General features: G+C 41.6%; 1 protein-coding gene across 1 annotated transcript in view; it reads right to left on the reverse strand.

Annotated features, from left to right (window-relative positions):
* Positions 1 to 308: 308 nt before the first annotated feature.
* wdr3 (WD repeat domain 3) overlaps positions 309 to 20,105 on the reverse strand; it is a 51,214-nt gene continuing 31,417 nt past the window's right edge. Inside the window, exons 13-27 of the mRNA XM_034186152.1 lie at positions 19,142 to 19,243; positions 18,908 to 18,990; positions 17,809 to 17,947; positions 14,468 to 14,524; positions 9,663 to 9,763; positions 9,159 to 9,270; positions 8,296 to 8,430; positions 7,928 to 7,978; positions 7,349 to 7,414; positions 3,176 to 3,268; positions 2,872 to 2,922; positions 2,699 to 2,742; positions 2,470 to 2,598; positions 703 to 796; positions 309 to 608 (exon numbers count right to left, since the gene is read on the reverse strand). Of these exons, the coding sequence (XP_034042043.1) occupies positions 453 to 608; positions 703 to 796; positions 2,470 to 2,598; positions 2,699 to 2,742; positions 2,872 to 2,922; positions 3,176 to 3,268; positions 7,349 to 7,414; positions 7,928 to 7,978; positions 8,296 to 8,430; positions 9,159 to 9,270; positions 9,663 to 9,763; positions 14,468 to 14,524; positions 17,809 to 17,947; positions 18,908 to 18,990; positions 19,142 to 19,243 (1,413 nt within the window). The 3' untranslated portion in view covers positions 309 to 452. The remainder of the gene's footprint in view (positions 609 to 702; positions 797 to 2,469; positions 2,599 to 2,698; positions 2,743 to 2,871; positions 2,923 to 3,175; positions 3,269 to 7,348; positions 7,415 to 7,927; positions 7,979 to 8,295; positions 8,431 to 9,158; positions 9,271 to 9,662; positions 9,764 to 14,467; positions 14,525 to 17,808; positions 17,948 to 18,907; positions 18,991 to 19,141; positions 19,244 to 20,105) is intronic.

Here is a 20,105-nt window from a genome sequence, read left to right on the forward strand (position 1 = left end):
TTTTCCTGTCTTGTTAATCTTCTCACAAACCATAAACTTCATCTGGGAACTTCTTTGGGAGGTCTCGAATCTCAGATTAGCAACAGCGATCTTAAATCACACCTGTGCTATGTGTGCGGTGATCGCAGAGCGAGCACTCAGCCTTGGAAAATGAAATGTATCTGTTTAAAGCTGCAGCAGTTCGCTGCACATAAAGATATTTTATAGGAGACCCAACATCTGCAGAGGGAGCTGCTGTGTTTATGTACATTTTTTTTTTCCTGTGGTGGAGGATTTATTTGTTCTAAGGCTTACAAAATACCTGAAACACTGCAGACATCAGACATAGTTTATTTGGGAAACTAAGCAAGTCAGGATGTCAGTGGAGGTTAAAAAACAGCGTAACCCTCCTGGAGGGAGACGAAGCACATGGGAAGTGAAGCTGTTGTGAACAAAATTCTGTCCATTTTGATTCAAGCGATGGTGAGAATGGCTCGCTCCCGCTTCCTCCTCCTCTTTTTCTTCTGCTCCAGCTGACCAGTGGCATCTGTGAAGAACATCACATCCTCTTTGCGCTCAATCTCCCGCTGGAGAAACTGCAGGGCGGCGCTGTTGAACCCCATTACATCCTAAAATGTGGGGAAAGAAGAGGTGAAAGCAAAAGGATCGTATCAGGAAGTCTACAGCAGACCTTTTTTCTTTAAAGTTATGGATGCCACTTACTCTGATTTCACACACTTTTGAGAGTGTACTAGCTCGTAGTTTGTCTATAACAGACAAGAGCATCTCATTACTAGAAATCTGCCCAAAATGGATCCTGAAAAGAAAGAAAAGGAGAAAGTGTCAGCAGGACAAGTTCATCCTAAAGCAGTGTGCATCAACGGTGTTCCACAAATTACATAACAGGTGGTGGCAAGAACGGCAAAGCCACCATGAATATAGGGGGGATCCAGGAGGCATGTTCCTTGTGGCTTCTGGTGCATTTTGAGTATCATTCCTGTAGTCTTTATGTGCAGTTTATTTTAGAAGCACTTGTACTATAACCAATAATAATAATAAGCATTTAACTGGGTTTCAGTACACCCCCCCCCCGACACACACACACACATAAAAGTTAAGACACACAAAAAAAATCAAATAAAATCTGAGCAATTTTTTTTTTTACATGCTACAAATAATGGCGAGCGGATTTACATGGCATACATCGCTACTCCGTTAGCTGCTACATTCATAGTCAACATTTATTTACCCTGAAAAAGAAAAAGGGAAAACTATCAGGTGTATCTACATGTACAGAGTTTAAAAACCACCCTATGTGGTCAGTTAATCTTATCTATTTTTGTGCTCATAAGGATCCTCCTATATGTAGCTTAAGTTAGCTAAATAATACTCGTCTTTTTATTGTGCAAGTTGTGTTTTTGTTCTTGAAGGGGTGTGTTTGAACAGAAATTGTCCCCCTGCTTGGTATCTTGTTTTTGATGATTCTTATGTTGTTACTGTGCCTACACAAAATGTTACTAGCATTATTAACTGTTTGCAGTAGTAATAGAATGTTTAATCCCGTTTTTGAAAGCACTGCTACACAGTTACGTATGTGCATGCATGCACGTTGACTTCACTGGAAAATAGGACCACCGTGAAAGTCATTGTGTAATTTGCACCCTGGTTGACAGTGTTCTTGCAAGCATCAGCGTTTCCAGGGAGGTTAACCCCAGTAAGTGAACAAACCCTGTGGTTCTCTCTGGAATCTACCAATTGTCCACATCTAAGGCCGGGTTCACACGGCAGGATAATTAGGCCGATATCGGACCCGATCTTCCCCTTCCGACAATCTTAAGGACGCCCCGACAATCGTGATGAAGCTAAAGATAATCTTATCAGATATTCCTGCCATGTGTGGTGTGTTCAGAGCACTCTGATCTGCTCGGAAGGACATCAGGAACGCTCCAATCGCAAGTCGGGGATATTCAACATGTTGGATTTTTTTGGCCTGATATCGCAGCGTGTGTTGGGTCCTCCGACCAAAACAAGCACGCAGCCTGCTGAATGTGATGTTCAGACAATCACAAAGCGAGGTGACGGACACACGGAGCGGAAAATAAAATCAAAAATCAAAAATCGGTGGTCACGCTGTCTCCACTCCTTTAAAGAACACCTTTTCTTTTTCTTTTTGTATCGTTTTTTCCCCTCTGTTTTAAATAGTCCACAAAGTACCTCTGTTTGTTTACTGAGGTCACGTTTAATCTTGAGAGATTTTGCCAGATTTCCTGTCTGAGCTATGAGTGTTCGTGCGTGAAATCTGTTCTTGACTGGTGGTGTTGTCCTTACCGTGTGGCTGAACACCACACACTGTATGACCAAACCTGTTAGATCTATGATTTTTTTATCTTCACGTGTGTGGTCTCTCAGGTTTTGGAAACCTAAAGATAATCTTAAAATCCTGTCACGTGAACCAGGGCTAAGATTCACGCTCACTGACCGAGTACATACCTGAGCAGGAAGAAAAGGCAGCGGCAGACCAGCTCCACCTCCAGGCCCTGCTGGATGTAGCTGTTAAAGAGCATCAGCAGCTCGGGAACGTAAGGGAACGGTAAGACCAGAAGAGAAACCTCCAGCTCACTGATGTCAACAACACAAACAACGTACAACTAGTTAACAACTGTTTCACCCAGCGGCAAGGCGGAGAGAACAGCATCACGATGGTGCCATCACATCTTACCTGGATCTGACCTTTCTAATGACATCTAAAACATGACGGGATGGCTACAAAAAAAGGAGGAGAGTCAATGAAAGCTGAAAATGACAACTACATAATCACACGTAAAGTTAATATTCAGTTGCTGGAGGTGACACTACTTATTTATGTGATTATTACTCATCACTTGTACTTACTGAAACATTTCCATAGGCCGAAAGAACTGGATTGGGTTTCGGTGGCTGTAACTGAAAATGAAAAGAGGCTGTTTGACAAGTCTGTTGGGAAAACTGACACTCAAAAAAAAAAAAAAAAAAAAAAAAAAAAATTATATATATATTTTTTTTTTTTTTTTCTTCAGACAAATGTTATGCTGGAAACAAATTTTAAATGTCATCACTTCCTGGTTTTATAATGGGACTAAAGGAGCAGCACTACTGCTGATCTTGGGAAAATCAATAAATAAAAAAATTAGGATTACTCCATAAAGATTGTCTCTACCTCTTTGCCTGCTTTTTCACAAGCGTATTTATGCTCCTCCATCTTCTTGGTTTCCTCTCTGTAAAGCTCCAGAGCCTCCATGATTCGCTCTGCCTGCAAAGAAATCAGAACATTCAGCCTCTGGAAGCTGATTTTGTTGTCATAATCTTGTAGTCTCTCTTCCTGGCTATCCATGTGGTGATGGAACCACATTATCCTTTGAAGGGGCAGAAGGATGTTCATCAGTTTGATGTCAGACACACATCTTACGACGGACCACAGGCCTGTTTGAGACTGGTCACAGTCACCTACTTCTTCTGGGGAAAAACTGTATGTCAACTTTGTGAGTAGTGAGATAAATGCTGCATCCCCTGAACAATGAGATTTACTGACAGGTGGGTTTCCACTACACTCCAAACTGTGCAATCTGAAGTAGCGAATTGAAAATCTACTTAATGGAAAAGCGTTTAAGTCTCAGAGACTTGGACTCCAGTCACACTTAAGTTGCACAAACACTGACTTCTGACTTAAGTCAAGTCTTTGAGGTCAAGTCAAGACACAGACTCAAGGTTTGAGACCCATGAAGAGCATCAGCAGTAGGTAAATCCTTGGGGGGAGGGGTAATGGAATGCCAGAGGGACCCTGCCAATTGAAAAACCACCACACATATAATAAGACTTGGATGCAAGATCTCCGTTTACAGACTGATTTCCATCAATTTATATTTGCGCTCCATCAAGTCCATCAGCAGATACTGATCTGCAGCCCGGTATCCGAAATATGCATTAGCAGAGTCTGACTGTTATGAAGCATTGCTTCATTTTGCTTCGCTTACTGTGGAGTCAGAGAAAGTTATCTGTGAAGTTATTATTGGTACATAAAACTAAAATGCTAGCTAGAGAGAAAAATCACAACACGGTGTCAGATTGGTTTTAAGTGTCAAAGCTGTAACATCATTAAATGTTTCATTCTAATCCAATTACATTTTTTCTGCAAACCTGACAGATTAATCAAAAGAGATTTCAGACCGTATAATATCGGGGTAACGGTGGCAAAACAGTCAACATTTCACATTTGGATGTATTACTCCTCACCCTGACCGGTGTTCTGACAAGATGTCATTCCTGTCGACAGGCCGGCCCGCCGCGCAACTGCGCATGCATGTGACATATTGTCAGGACACAGAACTGTAGATTTATGCGACGAGATGCACAATTCGACAGAACACCGGCTGTGCACGCTGCTATGCAGATGATATAATGGCGCTGTTAGCTGAGAGCGAGAGAAAGTCGCGTACCGGCGACACTGCCAAAATGGGTGAATTTAAGATACCATACGAAAGTATTGATGTGGATTGTGATACAGAATAACCGTTTCACATTTGATGGATTACTCCGTGCCCTACTGCTGTTGCAGCGATGCTGCCTCAACAACCAAATTACCTACAGAGAAATAATTTGTGCAAATGATGGAATTGGATTAGAATGGGAATAAACCCCTTGTGTCTGTTGACTTGCAGACGCTCATGCAGTTATACAGTTGCAAATATCCTTTTTACCAGCAATGCGTTAGCGTTAGTCGTCTGCTGTGTTTGATGACAGCACATTGACTCTGAAGATCATATTCCTCGGTGTGCGGAGGCAGCTTTAAGGCATCATTTTCACGAAAAGGCTCGTTACATTTCCAGTGCTGTCTGGCTCAGTTATGCAGACAACATGAAATTAAGCTGTAATCTAAATGTGTAAGCGGCTGTATAGCCTTGGGCCATTTCAGGCCACATTCTTTTAACTCTGGTTCTCTATTTTTAGTCTTTAATGTATGCACATCCTTGAAGATGAGTTCTATGGGTTCACCTACGATCAGTGTTAAGCTGTTGGACCTGATGAGGTATCAAATGTACACTTACATCTCATTCACATTTCTGTCTGCTTACATCTTGAAAACAACAATGGCGTGCACTGCAAGTCAGCCTTCGATAACTCTACACAATCACAGCTACAGGGCACCAAGTGGTTCCCCGAACACATTTTGTGATTCAGAGATACTGAATGTCTGTTGATGTGCTCTTTTCTGAAAGAAGGCAACACTGTAGCTAATATATTCTAGCATGGGATTGCTGTGCTTTAAGATATGACTTAATGACCGTGAATCACTGTGCAGTCTTTTACGTAATTACTAGCGTGTTGCCCGTGGGGATCCACGGGCTATAGATTGGGTAGTGTTTATAAAGTAAGTAGCTGACATTTTTGAAGGGTGGCAACAAATTATGCAAAGTTTCTATAATGAGCTGGAATGTTGTGTGACTCCAGAATGTTTTTAGAACCACAGACCTCAACAGTTTTTAGTTTTCCTGTTAATTACATAATTTTTTAATGCTAATTTACTGCCTTAATGTATTTAGACCTTGTTTAGGTTGTTGTTATCATATACACACACTAATATTATTAGTATGGGGTCAAAATTGTCTCATTAATATTTGTAAATGCACACAGGGTGATCTACAAATAATCACTGATTTGCAAATGTGTTCAGATATCCACAAATGCAAATTTCATATTTGTAACTTGTAAATTGGTCTTTGCAAATAATGTTGTATTTGCAAATATAAAACTTAATTTGTAAAAAAAAAAAAAAAAAAAAATTACATTTGTAAAACTGGAAATTGTATTTGTGAATTGAGTTTCAGCATTTGTGGATCACCAATTACACGCATTCATCGCTTTCCTCTGACATAATTTTGAGACATTCTTTTCGCGAAATCCACACAGATCCACAAACAAATGCCTACTGATTCGCAAATACACACTCACGCACACTGGATATCCACTAGATGGCAGTGTAGTTCCATTCATTACACAGCCGTCTATTTAGCTCTCTCAGCCATTTGACTCATTTTGACTTCTGATATGGACAGACATGGATGGACAAGGAGAGCAGTTACCATCATCTAATGTAAGTACAAACAACTTTTGTTGTCCCAACTTAAGATAAGACTCGACTCGCTTGATTATGTTCCTTCTTGACGAATCGCGATAAAGTCAATTTTCCAAGAAGTTATCTTATCCATCTTATGATTATCTGTAGATCACCCTGTGTGCATTTACAAATATTGAGACAATTTTAACCCCATATATTAGCACTATTATTATTGTTATTATCTGATATTAAAACTCCTAAGGACGTCGAGTACAACATGAGTTATCGGTAATAGCTGGCGGAGCGTTTGATTGGTCTGCTACGCTTATGAACTGGGAAACACCAGCCATAATTGCGATCAAAAATGTGCACACACTCTTTTGAGCGCTTATGAAACAAGGTATCAAAAAAAAAACAAAAAAAAACAACAACAAAAAAAAAACAAACGGCAGTGACTCCAAAATCACTTGATGTCATCATGTGACATAACTGACGTCAGAGGCCTGATACAGTAGAGTAAAGGTCTGTGCTAAAACAATGTTTCAATATGTCATGTAGTTCCTGAGACATGGCTATTAAGGTGTTTTCGAAGATGACTTCTTATTTGACTGTAACATGACTTATGTTGCCAGAGGACAGTCCACTGAGTTTATCCACCAAATCTGATTGAAACTGCTCTTTGTGTTTTAAAGAAATCACCACGGACGGACGGACACGGCCACTTCAATAGCATCTCTCTGCTCGCTAGCACATGATTGAAAAACCTTGTAAATTACTTCAAATTTTGCTAAGTAGTTTAAGCTGTAGCCCGTCCTATATGGTTCTGCACTGACAAATGGACAGAATGATGTATGAACAGAACCCATTCCAGTACTTTTCACACAAAATAAAGGCAGAAAAGGGGCCCAAATAGTTACATATGTCTGGCAACGAAGCAGTTGGCAACACAGATACACAGATAGATACATTGTTGGTAACAACAGCAGCACACAGGACCAAGAAATAACACATTCCATAAGGTTGGGTACATGAACCGCGTCACATGCAGGTCATTTCTATTTTCACCTGCTTGACGGCCAAATCCAGACCCTGTGATGAATGTACTGCAAAGGTGGGATGAAGTCCCCACAAGTCACTCACACTCATAATGACCACCAATTGTTTGCAAGCTGACTTAAGACTTGCAGATTGATGACTTGAGAATGACCTGACAGCGACTTTCTCCGACCTCTGATATATTGAAATGGATTGCTGAAGCGTGCCGACAAACTAACTCACAGCTTTGACGGTTTCAGCAGTCTTCTTGCTGGCTGGTGCTGCTTCTCTTTCAGTCTCTCCAGGCAGCTGTGGGAAGAGGGACAAGGACGACTCCAGTTAATGTGTCACGACTAAAACAGTGATGCATGAGGCCAAATGCAAAGTTTCTTGTTCTGCCATTGATTAGCTGAAATCCTGTGTTCATGTATCACGAGTGCAGATGTTACAGAACAGACCACAGAGGTGACCCCGTCTTAAATTTCTCCGATGTGAACAATAGTGGTTTGTTAGGACTGAACATGTAATCTGAAGGGATTGTGTGTGTGCGCCTTTTTTTTGCTGACACTGATACCTTATCAGCCAGACCTCTTTCAAAAAATGGAAATCAGAACATGATAAAATATCATCCTGGCTGATGCTCATACCCACAAACTGCTTATGTGGAATACACACACATGTCATTCTTTAGTCAAGCAGGATGAGGCCAAAAAAATATCCTCCGATGTTTGTGTGAAGCTTGAACGAAAAAAAAAAAGTATTGTGTTGTGAAAAGAAGAACAATGCTAATGAATAACGGGTGTTTCAAAAGTGAATACTTGCCACAGGCAGATCTCCTTTGCCCAGACTCTCTTCAAACTCTGCTTCTCGCTCCTGTGAAAACAGTTACAAAGCAAGAGTTTATTTTATTTGGCGACACAAAGAACGTTTATTAAATGTATTTATTAAATTGTCAGAACGTCATTCAAAAAACAGAAGCTATATAATACACTGAAAAACATCCCAACCAATCGATCTCATCAACATCAAGCCCGCATGCCACAAAAATATTTCACTTTTATTTGTCTTGAAGATATAGAGAATACTGCCACAAATTCAAAGCAGTATGAATACATTTATATGAATACATTTATATGAATACATTTCTTTCTCAACTGACCCCTTCGTGAGGAAGGTCCTGTTTTACTCACCATTTCTCTCTCCTCCTCCAGGATGATTGGCTCCCTGGTTCTCTCCCATAGGCGTAGAGACTTATCGTGGGATGACGACACGAGATAGTCACCATTGGGACTGAGAGCCAAACACCAAACCTCCCGATGATGACCCTTTAAAGTATAAATGACAGCCAGGGTGAGACCAGAAGCTATCTCCCCCGATCACTCAGTGTAGACATGTGGCCAGCAGTAGGAAGAGTCATGGTGGAGCCAAACTTCTTCCATTTACAGATGCTGAAGGTCACTGTGCTCATTGGGACCTTCAAAGCAGCAGAAATGTTTCTGTATCCTTCCCCAGCTTTGTGCCTTGAGACAATTCTGTCTCAGAGGTCAGAGAATTCCTTTGACTTCATGCTTGGCGTGTCTTTCCAATTCATGTCCAATCAACTGAATTTACCCCAGGTGGACTCCAATTAAGCTGCAGAAACATCTCAAGGCTGATCAGTGGAAACAAGAGGCACCTGGGCTTAATTTTTGAGCTTCATGGCAAAGGCTGTGAATACTTATGTACATGTGATTTCTACAGGTTTATTTTATTTTTTAAAAATTTGCAAAAATCTAAAAACTTTTTTTCACATTGTCATTATGAGGTATTGTGTGTAGAAATGTAAGTAAAAAAATATTTATCCCTTTTGGAATAAGGCTGCAACATCATAAAATGTGGGAAAAGTGAAGTGCTGTGAAGACTTTCCAGGTGTACATTAGCAGGCACAAAGCATGAAAACCCTCAACATAACTGTGCCGCATGTAAAGTGTAAATTTAATCTGCCTGAGTACTTTTTGGCAAGACACTAACAATCATTAGCAAGGTAGAAAAAAAAATCATGCTTTCAGATTACCTCCAGTGTCTGGATGAGCTCAAACTTGTCTGCGTCCCACTGTTTGATCTTTTTGTCCTTTCCTGCTGTGAAGAAAAGGTGGGTTTTGGGGACAAACTGGAGGAACATGACACTGTGGGGAACAGAGAAGATGACAAATCAAACAAGAAAACAAATCCAATTAAAATATGAAAAGAGAAAGCTACACCAGAGAATGCAGCTAAATAAAGTTAATCACAGAGCGAAAACAAGATGAAGCACAAACGACAGAAGGTGAGATGGGTTCAGGAGAAAAACATGATCAAAGCGCATCTGGTGTGAAGTCAGCGGACAGCCCAATTTAACAGGACGTGGATCAGAGTCCATGACACCAGCAGATGAAGTCAGAACTGAAAACAGCCTTGCCAAGAAGATGATTTCATGACCACATGTTCTGAAAAAAAAAATCTGCTTCAGTTACGATGAGCACATGCTGTGGTGTGGAGCCAGTGCTCCATGGCCCGGGCCTGTGCTGTAGGCGGTTACCTGTCATCATGAGCAAACATGGAGCGGTGACAGTCCCCGAAGTCCAAACCCCAGATCTTTACATTTCTGTCAGCAGAGCCTGTGGCAATAAGTGTGCTGTCCTGGAAAAGAGAAACCAAAAAAAAAAATCAGCCTGGGATACCTGTCTGCATGAAGACGAGTTTAACACAAATTGTGTTCTTTTCAAGAATAAGAAGGATTCAACAGTTAACATCTGTTCAAATATAAAGGGGAAAAAACAACCTTAAAAAGAGTTTCTTAAGAGTAAACAGATACAAAATCTGTACATCTTATTAAGTCAATTTAATGAAGATCAACTGCAGACAAAAAATTTTACAGTATACTTTGTGTTTCTGGTCCAAACTGCCACTAGGAAACATTAACGTTACTGGGAAATGAACATGATGAACACAGAGCATAAAGTGTAAAGATAAATGTTTAACCTTTACAGGACATCTCTTGAATTTTTGCAGCCATTTAAATCAAGATGAAATGCCACAAAATGCCTTTACTGTATGAGATTCTGTGTGAACCTACTCTTACACCAAGTAGTGTTGGTATATAGTTTTATATAACAGCTGAGTAGATCGTTGTCATTTGATTGGTGCTTTGTCCTGTGACATGGATTATTCATCCCATTTGTGTTGCGTTGCATTTAGCGTGCAAATTGGTTCCATACATTTTGTACCATTGCACGCTGCGACCACCGCCCACTAGTGGGGGCGGCGTTTAGCTAAAGATTGCGGAGTTTGTTTTGCTGACGGACAACGATTTAAAGGAGCTAACTGACTGTGCTAATTCTAACACAAAAAACAAATCCACTATGCTGTAAGCTGTCTGGAGGCACCAAGAGCTGTTAGGATGAAGTTAGGATTTTTAGAAGAACTCAACCCTTTTTTCCTGTTAATTACATAATTGATTTATGTTAATTTAGTGTCATAATGTATTTATAAATTGTTTAGGTTCTTGTTATCATATACACACTATTATTATATAACTATGACGCTACGCGTTCGCTGATTGGCTGATTTCTGGTTTGATATTTTCCGATATCAGACCATTACCATGACAATCGCACTTTCATGAATCGCTGATACAGATGTACAGATGGGGACTGGCCAGCCACGTCTGAGCGCACACAGCACAGCGAGCCGTCTCCCAGCTGCTGACCAGAGACTCACTGACAGCTGCAAATGAAGGCTCTGTGCACACAATGCGTCACATTAAAAGCAGAGACCACAGCCAGGACAGGTATATTAATAAGTACTACACTACTGACATACACAATTACATAACAAATAACTAAAAAATAATGATCACATAACAGAGAGTGACACGCTGGTGTGTGCGCTGAACTGACAAGGGGTGTGGCTGCCGACAGCAGCAGTTGTTGAGGTCCCTGGTTCTGGACGTCATGGCTGTGGAACACGTACCGTGTTCTGATGGACATGGCCTTAGAACTGTCCACTGTGACGCACGTGTGTCTGCTTGCTGTCCTCACGTAGACATATATAAAATGCAGTGTTTTTTTAAATGGTGTGTGGTTTTATTTTTTTCCCTCCACAGCAACACGTTCCAGCTGGTTTTTGTTTTCTCTTTCCTCCACAACAGCAGCAATTATGGAACTTTTTTCGCCGTAACTAAAAACTTCCTCTTGGTCTACATCGCCTAATTTCTCATTTATTTTTTAAACTACGTTTATCTCATTGATTCTCGGCATTTTACGCTGTGGTTATAGGACAGTGATGGTAACACAGTGGTAAAGTTTCCGTCTGTTAATCAAAGCTTTTGTAAATTGCAGGTTTGAATCCCGTGGGTGGCATGTATTTTTTTTCCACAGCAGCTGCACAATGAGGTTCCACAGCTGCTCGCACTATGTTCCCACCTGCTCAACCATGTACCCCTCCTGATGTCGGCTCAATGTTTTCGTGGTTCTCTCACTCGGGCTGTTTCGCCGTGACTCGCCCTGATTCCTACTTATTCGTGCTATGTGTGAAGGGGCCCTTAATGCAGTTCAAGTTATATGATTGATTGATTTCACTGTCCATTCCTAACTAGGTGCACATAGTGCATTTGTTTTTATTTCTCCTTCCCTTTTTGTGACAACCAATCACAGCTCTTAGAGGATTGCGTCATACCTAGCAACGGGGTCAACCCCGCCTCCTCATAAACATAAAGGTTTCTGTCCCCTCCTTGCTCGGAGTTGCTTTCAGACACCTCTTGGACCTCTCCTAGGCTAGGATTGCTTGCCAGGAAATTTTAAGGTAACTTAAGAACTCTTTGAGAGGGCTTTGAGATGCTTCGTGGATAAGGGCCCAAGTCTTTAGGATCCTGGTGCTTCCACTGGAATTACGTTTAGTCACATGAATGGTTACTCAGGGCTACTTATGGACTGCATTTATATAACACTTTTCCATCTGCATCAGATGCTCAAAGCGCTTTACAATTATGCCTCACATTCACCCCAATATCAAGGTGTCAATACTTATATGATGAATATCATTTGCATTGTGAGGAAACATCAGGTACAAAATTTTGGCCATGTGGTGCGTTTCCCTGGGCATAAGCCAACACTCTGGTGCCTTTGTGTTGAGGACACCAGCAACTACAGAAGGTCAAGGAGACACCCACATTTCATCTGGCTGTGGCAGACAGATGGTTACTTTCAAGAGGAGGGGATGGACGTGTTGTATTGACTGGGTGGTTGCATACAGGAGTTAAGATGTTTTCATAGTATGGTGGATGCGGCTGTGCACAATATCAGTGCATGCACCCAGACTTGACCTGATACAAGATATATTTATTTCAGTTTTTATGTCAGACCAAAGGTGTACATGAACCAAGATGCTACTTTAAACAACTTGCATTATAGATGTGACAAAAATTGAAAGTATTAAGTCGAGACATCTGAAGCAAAATTTTCAAGCCAGGTTCCTTGTCAGAAGCCATCTCTAAAAAATGATTCATGGAAGCACATGCAATTGTAAAATTTGCTATAAAAAAATATAACACACTTAGGACAGACATCACATCATCGTGGAATATCCAAAAATTAACAGGGTTCCTACACCTTAAAACATCATTCATTTACGACTTTTTAATGTCAGTTTGAAAGACATTTAAAACCAACACCAGGAAGGTAGGTGTTCAGCCAAGTGCTGTTCAAACATCTGAAAGCACTGGTACCAGTATCTGAGGCAGAGGTGTAGAGGAGATAATGGCAGAACCGGAGCAGAAGTGAAACATGCCTGGCGCCTGTTGATGCACTGACTTTGCAGCGTTATATTTTTCACTTTGCATGTGGGATTCCACTGCCTTAATTCCCATCATGCTGAGTTTGAAGACCTTCCTGCATACGAGGTCTGTTAGAAAAGTATCCGACCTTTTTATTTTTTTCAAAAACCTGATGGATTTGAATCACGTGTGCTTGCATGAGCCAACCTTGAACCTTCGTGCGCGATTTTTTTCACACCAGTCGGCTGCGTCATTTGCTTATAAGCAGCCTTTGTGTGAGGATGGGTGGAGTCTCGCGTCGTTTTTTCTTTGCAAGGAAATGGCCGAACGACTGGCGCAGCGCGACTGCATCAAATTTTGCCACAAACTGGGCAATAGCCAGGTGGAAACCTTTCGGATTATTCAGACGGCTTTCGATGACGATCCTCTGGGCATCACACAGATTAAGGAGCGGTACAACCGGTTTAAAGATGTCCGCACAACGGTGGAGGGCGCGCCGCGCTCCGATCGGCATCAACACGCTGAAATGACCGGATCATTTCCAAAGTGAACGCTGTGATGATGTGGGGCCGTCGTGTGATTATCCGAGAAACTGCGGAAGAGGTGGACATCAGCACTTTTTCGGCACATTCCACTGTGAAAGAAGATTTTGCCATGAAAAGAGTTGCAGCGAAATTCATCGGCACGAAGCTGATGGCGCAGCAACAGCGCCTCCGTGATGAAGCCTCACAGGACATGTTGTAACATGCCCTGACATGTCCAGCTTGTCCACAATTTCTCGGATAGTCACACGACTGAAAAGCCACCGAAAGCCGTCTGAATCTTCCGAATGGTTGACAAGCTGGGCATGTCACAACATGTCCTGTGAGACTTCAACACGGAGGCACTGTTGCTGCGCCATCAGCTTCATGCCGATGAATTTCACCGCCACACTTTTCATGGCAAAATCTTCTTTCACAGTGGAATGTGCCGAAAAAGTGCTGATGTCCACCTCTTCCGCAATTTCTCGGATAATCACACGACGGTCCCACATCACCACAGCATTCACTTTGGAAATGATATGGTCGTTTCAGCGTGTTGATGCCGATCGGAGCGCGGCGCGCCCTCCACCGTTGTGCAGCCGTCTTTAAACCGGTTGTACCACTCCTTAATCTGTGTGATGTCCAGAGGATCGTCACCGAAAGCCGTCTGAATAATCCGAATGGTTTCCACCTGGCTGTCGCCCAGTTTGTGGCAAAGTTTGATGCAGTCGTGCTGCTCCAGTTCCGTTTTGTTTCCCCTTTTTCTTTTTATTTCATGGCTAAAACAGGGTCACTGAATAGCAAGTCCCTGAATACTGAACATTTTTTTTTTGGAACAAGTAGTGAGCAATTTCACAACACCTGTCATCAAAACAGAAATATTTTCAACTGCTGTCTGCCAGCTTTGCATGACATCCAAAGACAAATGATTTAAAAATCATGGTAATAAAAAAAAAACAAAAAACAACAAACAAAACTGGTTCCTCCATTCACCAAGGCAACAAAACAAAAAACCAAGCCAATATTCCTTTACTGTTTGCTTGTACTCACATGTGTGATGTCCAAACAAAGTACGGGCAACTTGTGTCCATACAGAGACAGGAAGAACTGAATAAAAACACAGAAAAATGATTAGCTACAGTGTGGTTTCGCACATCTTCAAAATCAATTATAGCAGTAAAGTTTTGTCTTTCAGCCGTTCCCAGTTTCTCAGGGTCACCACAGCAGATCCAGTGCAGAAACACTGAAACACACAGTCGCTGGTCTTGCCAAGCAGTCTCTCAGCCAAGTGCTAATCAGGACTTCCCCTGCTTCCCTTCTGAGATCTGACGGGATCAGGTGTAAACAGAGCAGTGTGGCTCAATTACAGCTGTACTTAAAAATGTTCAAATACACCACTCGTTCCTATATTTGTGTGTGCGTGCGTGCGTGTATATATATATATATATATATATATATATATATATGAATAAAGGTTTTGCACGTTAACCCTCTGGGGTCCGAGGGCATTTTTTGGACAGTTCACTCGCCTGGCATAAATGTTTTATTATTGCTGTTAACAGCTCTCCCTGCATCCCACAATCAAGTTTTATGCCTCTTTTTTCAGGACAACCTGTGCTTTCAGAATATATATGCTTTTGTTGCGTTTTATAAGTGTAATCAAGGTTTACAATCAAAAATAGGCAAGGAAAAAATAAAGCGAAAAATAATTTTCCACACAAACATTATTCAAAACAAACAGCAAACTATAATAAACAACTGTTTTGACACTTTATAAAGGTAATTTGAGGTCTTGTGTGAAAGACTCTACAACAAAAAGGTTCAAACAATAAACACAAATGCACATTTTGAACAATATATAAAAAATGGTCTATGCGTTTTTTTTGTCTTCATTTCAAAGCAATTTCTGTCTGCTATTACACAAAGGTTACAACACAAACTTCTACTTCTACTCTGTTTTGGACTGTTCTGTGCTGCTCCTAAAGTAGGTTTCACATGAGATTGTCATCAGAGGCTCTCTGTCTGCTTTCACTGATCGCTGTGTGTAATGGCGCAGGGCACACTGAGTATGTACTGGAGAAAAAAAAAACAACAAAACGAAACTAAAAAAAAAAAGACACCGGTAAATCCGCCGAATAAAGCGATGTTTTGACACCTTAGCATCCGGCACACGTCAGGCAACGGAGGTTAATACCCAGTTCTATCCCTTATCAACACACAATTTGTGTTTCATTTCTCAATAAGTCAACAAAATTTGTCCAGTTTTCATCTTGAACATTTTTTCTATACATAAATAAATCATCCTACGAACAGTCTTGATGGCTGAGCAACATCAACATGGTCTCTTTTGGGGAGGTGGTGGTCAAGTGGTCAAGGTGGTGGGCTTGTGACCAGCGGATCCTCATCAGGTCGGGGAGAAAAAAAAAAAAAAAAATCACTAAGGGCCTTTGGGCAAAGTCCTTAATCCCAAAATAGGTCCCAATGTGACATTGGTGTGTTAGAATGGGTGAATGTCTGGCATCACTGTAAAGCACTTTGACCATGAAGTAAACCTTCTATAGGCCCTGAGGCCCATTGGTACCGGTGCTCATCTCCGGATTCCGTAGCGTCAAGCGGATGAGAGTTTACGACTCCACCCTGGAGCAGCCACCAGTGCAGGTTATTTCCCCAGCTGAGGCATCTCGTCAAAGTGTCTTGTCGAAGGACAGACAAGTAGCATGAGTGGGATTCAAACCCAGGTCTACATATGGGCAGACTTGCTCTTTATCCACTGAGCTGCCTACTCTACACATGAGAGCATGATATACACTCAACAAAAATATAAACGCAACACTTTTGGTTTTGCTCCCATTTTGTATGAGATGAACTCAAAGATCTAAAACTTTTTCCACATACACAATATCACCATTTCCCTCAAATATTGTTCACAAACCAGTTTAAATCTGTGATAGTGAGCACTTCTCCTTTGCTGAGATAATCCATCCCACCTCACAGGTGTGCCATATCAAGATGCTGATTAGACACCATGATTAGTGCACAGGTGTGCCTTAGACTGCCCACAATAAAAGGCCACTCTGAAAGGTGCAGTTTTATCACACAGCACAATGCCACAGATGTCGGAAGATTTGAGGGAGCGTGCAATTGGCATGCTGACAGCAGGAATGTCAACCAGAGCTGTTGCTCGTGTATTGAATGTTCATTTCTCTACCATAAGCCGTCTCCAAAGGTGTTTCAGAGAATTTGGCAGTACATCCAACCAGCCTCACAACCGCAGACCACGTGTAACCACACCAGCCCAGGACCTCCACATCCAGCATGTTCACCTCCAAGATCGTCTGAGACCAGCCACTCGGACAGCTGCTGAAACAATCGGTTTGCATACCAAAGAATTTCTGCACAAACTGTCAGAAACCGTCTCAGGGAAGCTCATCTGCATGCTCGTCGTCCTCATCGGGGTCTCGACCTGACTCCAGTTCATCGTCGTAACCGACTTGAGTGGGCAAATGCTCACATTTGCTGGCGTTTGGCACGTTGGAGAGGTGTTCTCTTCACGGATGATGTGAAGGAGATGTGTTGCACTGCATGAGGCAAATGGTGGTCACACCAGATACTGACTGGTATCCCCCCCCAATAAAACAAAACTGCACCTTTCAGAGTGGCCTTTTATTGTGGGCAGTCTAAGGCACACCTGTGCACTAATCATGGTGTCTAATCAGCATCTTCGTATGGCACACCTGTGAGGTGGGATGGATTATCTCAGCAAAGGAGAAGTGCTCACTATCACAGATTTCGACTGGTTTGTGAACAATATTTGAGGGAAATGGTGATATTGTGTATGTGGAAAAAGTTTTAGATCTTTGAGTTCATCTCATACAAAATGGGAGCAAAACCAAAAGTGTTGCGTTTATATTTTTGTTGAGTATAAATGCAGTCCATTTACTATTTCTCCAACTAGAATCACTTTTATTCCACTAGTTCCAGGTTTGGCAACCTGTGACTCTTAAACCTTCTCACAGCGGCTCTCTGTAGCTTTGGCAAGACTATGTCTGCAAGTCTTTTTTTTTTTTGCATCTTACCTACTTAATACAGATTAACCATACTGTTTGTATTTGCTAATGATTGATGTAACTGACGTCCATACGATATTCAGTGACTTGAAAATGTTCATGAATCCATCCCAACTTTACCCGAATTTACTGTAAATTGCCAAATCCCAACTTTGTGTGTGTGTCCCTTTTGATGTTAAAAGTTGATGACCCCTACACTAATTGCTTGTCCCCGTACTACATTCACTTTGTCCACCCACCAATTTCGGAACAAGTGATGTAGAAAATGCATGTGATATGTATGCAGTGAGAGCAGTGTGTGTGTGTGTGTGTGTGTGTGTGCACCTTCAGAGTGTCTGTGTAGAAAACCTTGACAGTACAGTCCAACAAAGACACAGCCAGCAGTCTGTGATCAGGAGAAAACTTCACACACAGAACGTCTTCTTCCAACTGCAGTGTGCGGGTGTGTTTCATCGTCAGCCTCCTTTAACGCACACAAACATAATGCAAACATATCAAAGCTATTTATACTAACAAAATAACTGGAAGATGCCCCACATCCAGCATGAATCTACAGGAGTATCAATGACACATAACATGCATTTTGACAATGGATTTGCAGATTCCCACTTGATTTTGGAACGAGTGTAAGAAGAAGAGCAAAAGTCCAATAAATCACTTCAATGATGGGTAAATGTACAGTTGTTGCATCTTTAACATTTTTTTGTAATTAGACATATACTTTGTTTTTAGCAACATTGCATAAGCTGTGCAAGCAGAACCTAATTTTACATATCAGTGACATGAGGAAGTACAGACTTTGTTTTTCCACAAAGCCTATTTTCTCAGATTGACAGTAAAACCCCAGGCCCAGTGTAAGAAGAACAGGTCAAGATGAAAAGGCCATACGAGGTCATGTTCATAGAACCACACTGGTTCTTCACCAGAAAATCAAATCAAATCAATTTTATTTATATAGCGCTAAATCACAACAAACAGTTGCCCCAAGGTGCTTTACATTGTAAGGCAAAGCCATACAATAATTACGGAAAAACCCCAACGGTCAAAACGACCCCCTGTGAGCAAGCACTTGGCGACAGTGGGAAGGAAAAACTCCCTTTTAACAGGAAGAAACCTCCAGCAGAACCAGGCTCAGGGAGGGGCAGTCTTCTGCTGGGACTGGTTGGGGCTGAGGGAGAGAACCAGGAAAAAGACATGCTGTGGAGGGGAGCAGAGATCAATCACTAATGATTAAATGCAGAGTGGTGCATACAGAGCAAAAAGAGAAAGAAACACTCAGTGCATCATGGGAACCCCCCAGCAGTCTAAGTTTATAGCAGCATAACTAAGGGGTGGTTCAGGGTCACCTGATCCAGCCCTAACCATAAGCTTTAGCAAAAAGGAAAGTTTTAAGCCTAATCTTAAAAATGGCAGAGTGACTTACTTCTGGCCCGTGTCTTTGTCTTTGATCAGCTCAAATTCCCAAAACTTCACCGTCTTGTCTGCGCTGCCCGTCACGATTCCCCTCTACAGAGGTCACACACACCATAAATGAAGATCCACAAGAAAGGCAGGCCATGAAGGCATAGAATTATTTGATTAAGTCAGCTATTCTAGGCTGAATTTTACAGCACAAACTGACAGTTAAAAACGGGACGTGTGAGAGTCATGGAGTCACCTGGTCTGGAGCGAGGCAGAGGGACCACACAGCTCCATCATGGGCCTCTAATGTCTCCAAGAGGCTTCCCGAGGCCAACTCAAAGATCTGCAACTTCCCACTCTGCCAGAACAAACACCCAATGAAGATTTAAAATCACATACAAAAAGTCATGTTGAAGCAAATAAAATTATTTACAGCGTGGCAGCCCGGCAGTAAGGACCTTTACACCCAAGAAAACTAACTCCCAAACAGATTAAAAACTACATCAGCTACCGTTTTAATAAAAGAACTCAAACTCCATCACATAGGGACAATCATAGACTTCTTCTACATCTGGGATTCCCATTACTTGCCTCTGGCAAAAGGTTTTTAGGGACAGGGTTGGCGGACATGTGGCTCCGTGTTTTTTTTACCACGCTGCATACACAGGAAATTATTTCTGCACAAGTAAAATTACTGCTCATCACTGTTCCCATGTGTGTATGCTGCTAGAACGTCATTTTCATGTGAAGGTGAAAATTAAAACTGTGTGTCACTTTGTGGTGATGGCCGGCTGAATGGAAACGTGCAGCGTGTTATTAACTCAGCCACTGTGGAGCATATGGAAGTGTATATAAAATTTTCCCATTTAGGCTTCAACGGGGCTAACCATTCATTATTTAGAGCGTGGAGGAGGCCGCCAGTCTGATTTGCTCTGCTACAATTCCACAAGTTGAAAATAATTTACACTCATAAAAAAAAAAAAAAAAAATCTCTAATGTTATGCTTTGGCAAAGTATGGCTGGACAATACAGCAAAACATATGATCACAATATTTTTCCCACTATTGATCAATCAATAATTATCACAATGTGTAATTTACTAAGACCTTTATGAATCCCAAAGGAAACTGTTTTGCCAGAATGCAGAACCAGTAAATGTTGTGTTTTTTTTCTCTTCTCAGTGATAACAGTGAGTATAACATGTTTATGTAAAATGACTG

This window comes from Thalassophryne amazonica, chromosome 14 (genome assembly GCF_902500255.1).
Source record: "Thalassophryne amazonica chromosome 14, fThaAma1.1, whole genome shotgun sequence".
NCBI lineage: Eukaryota > Metazoa > Chordata > Actinopteri > Batrachoidiformes > Batrachoididae > Thalassophryne > Thalassophryne amazonica.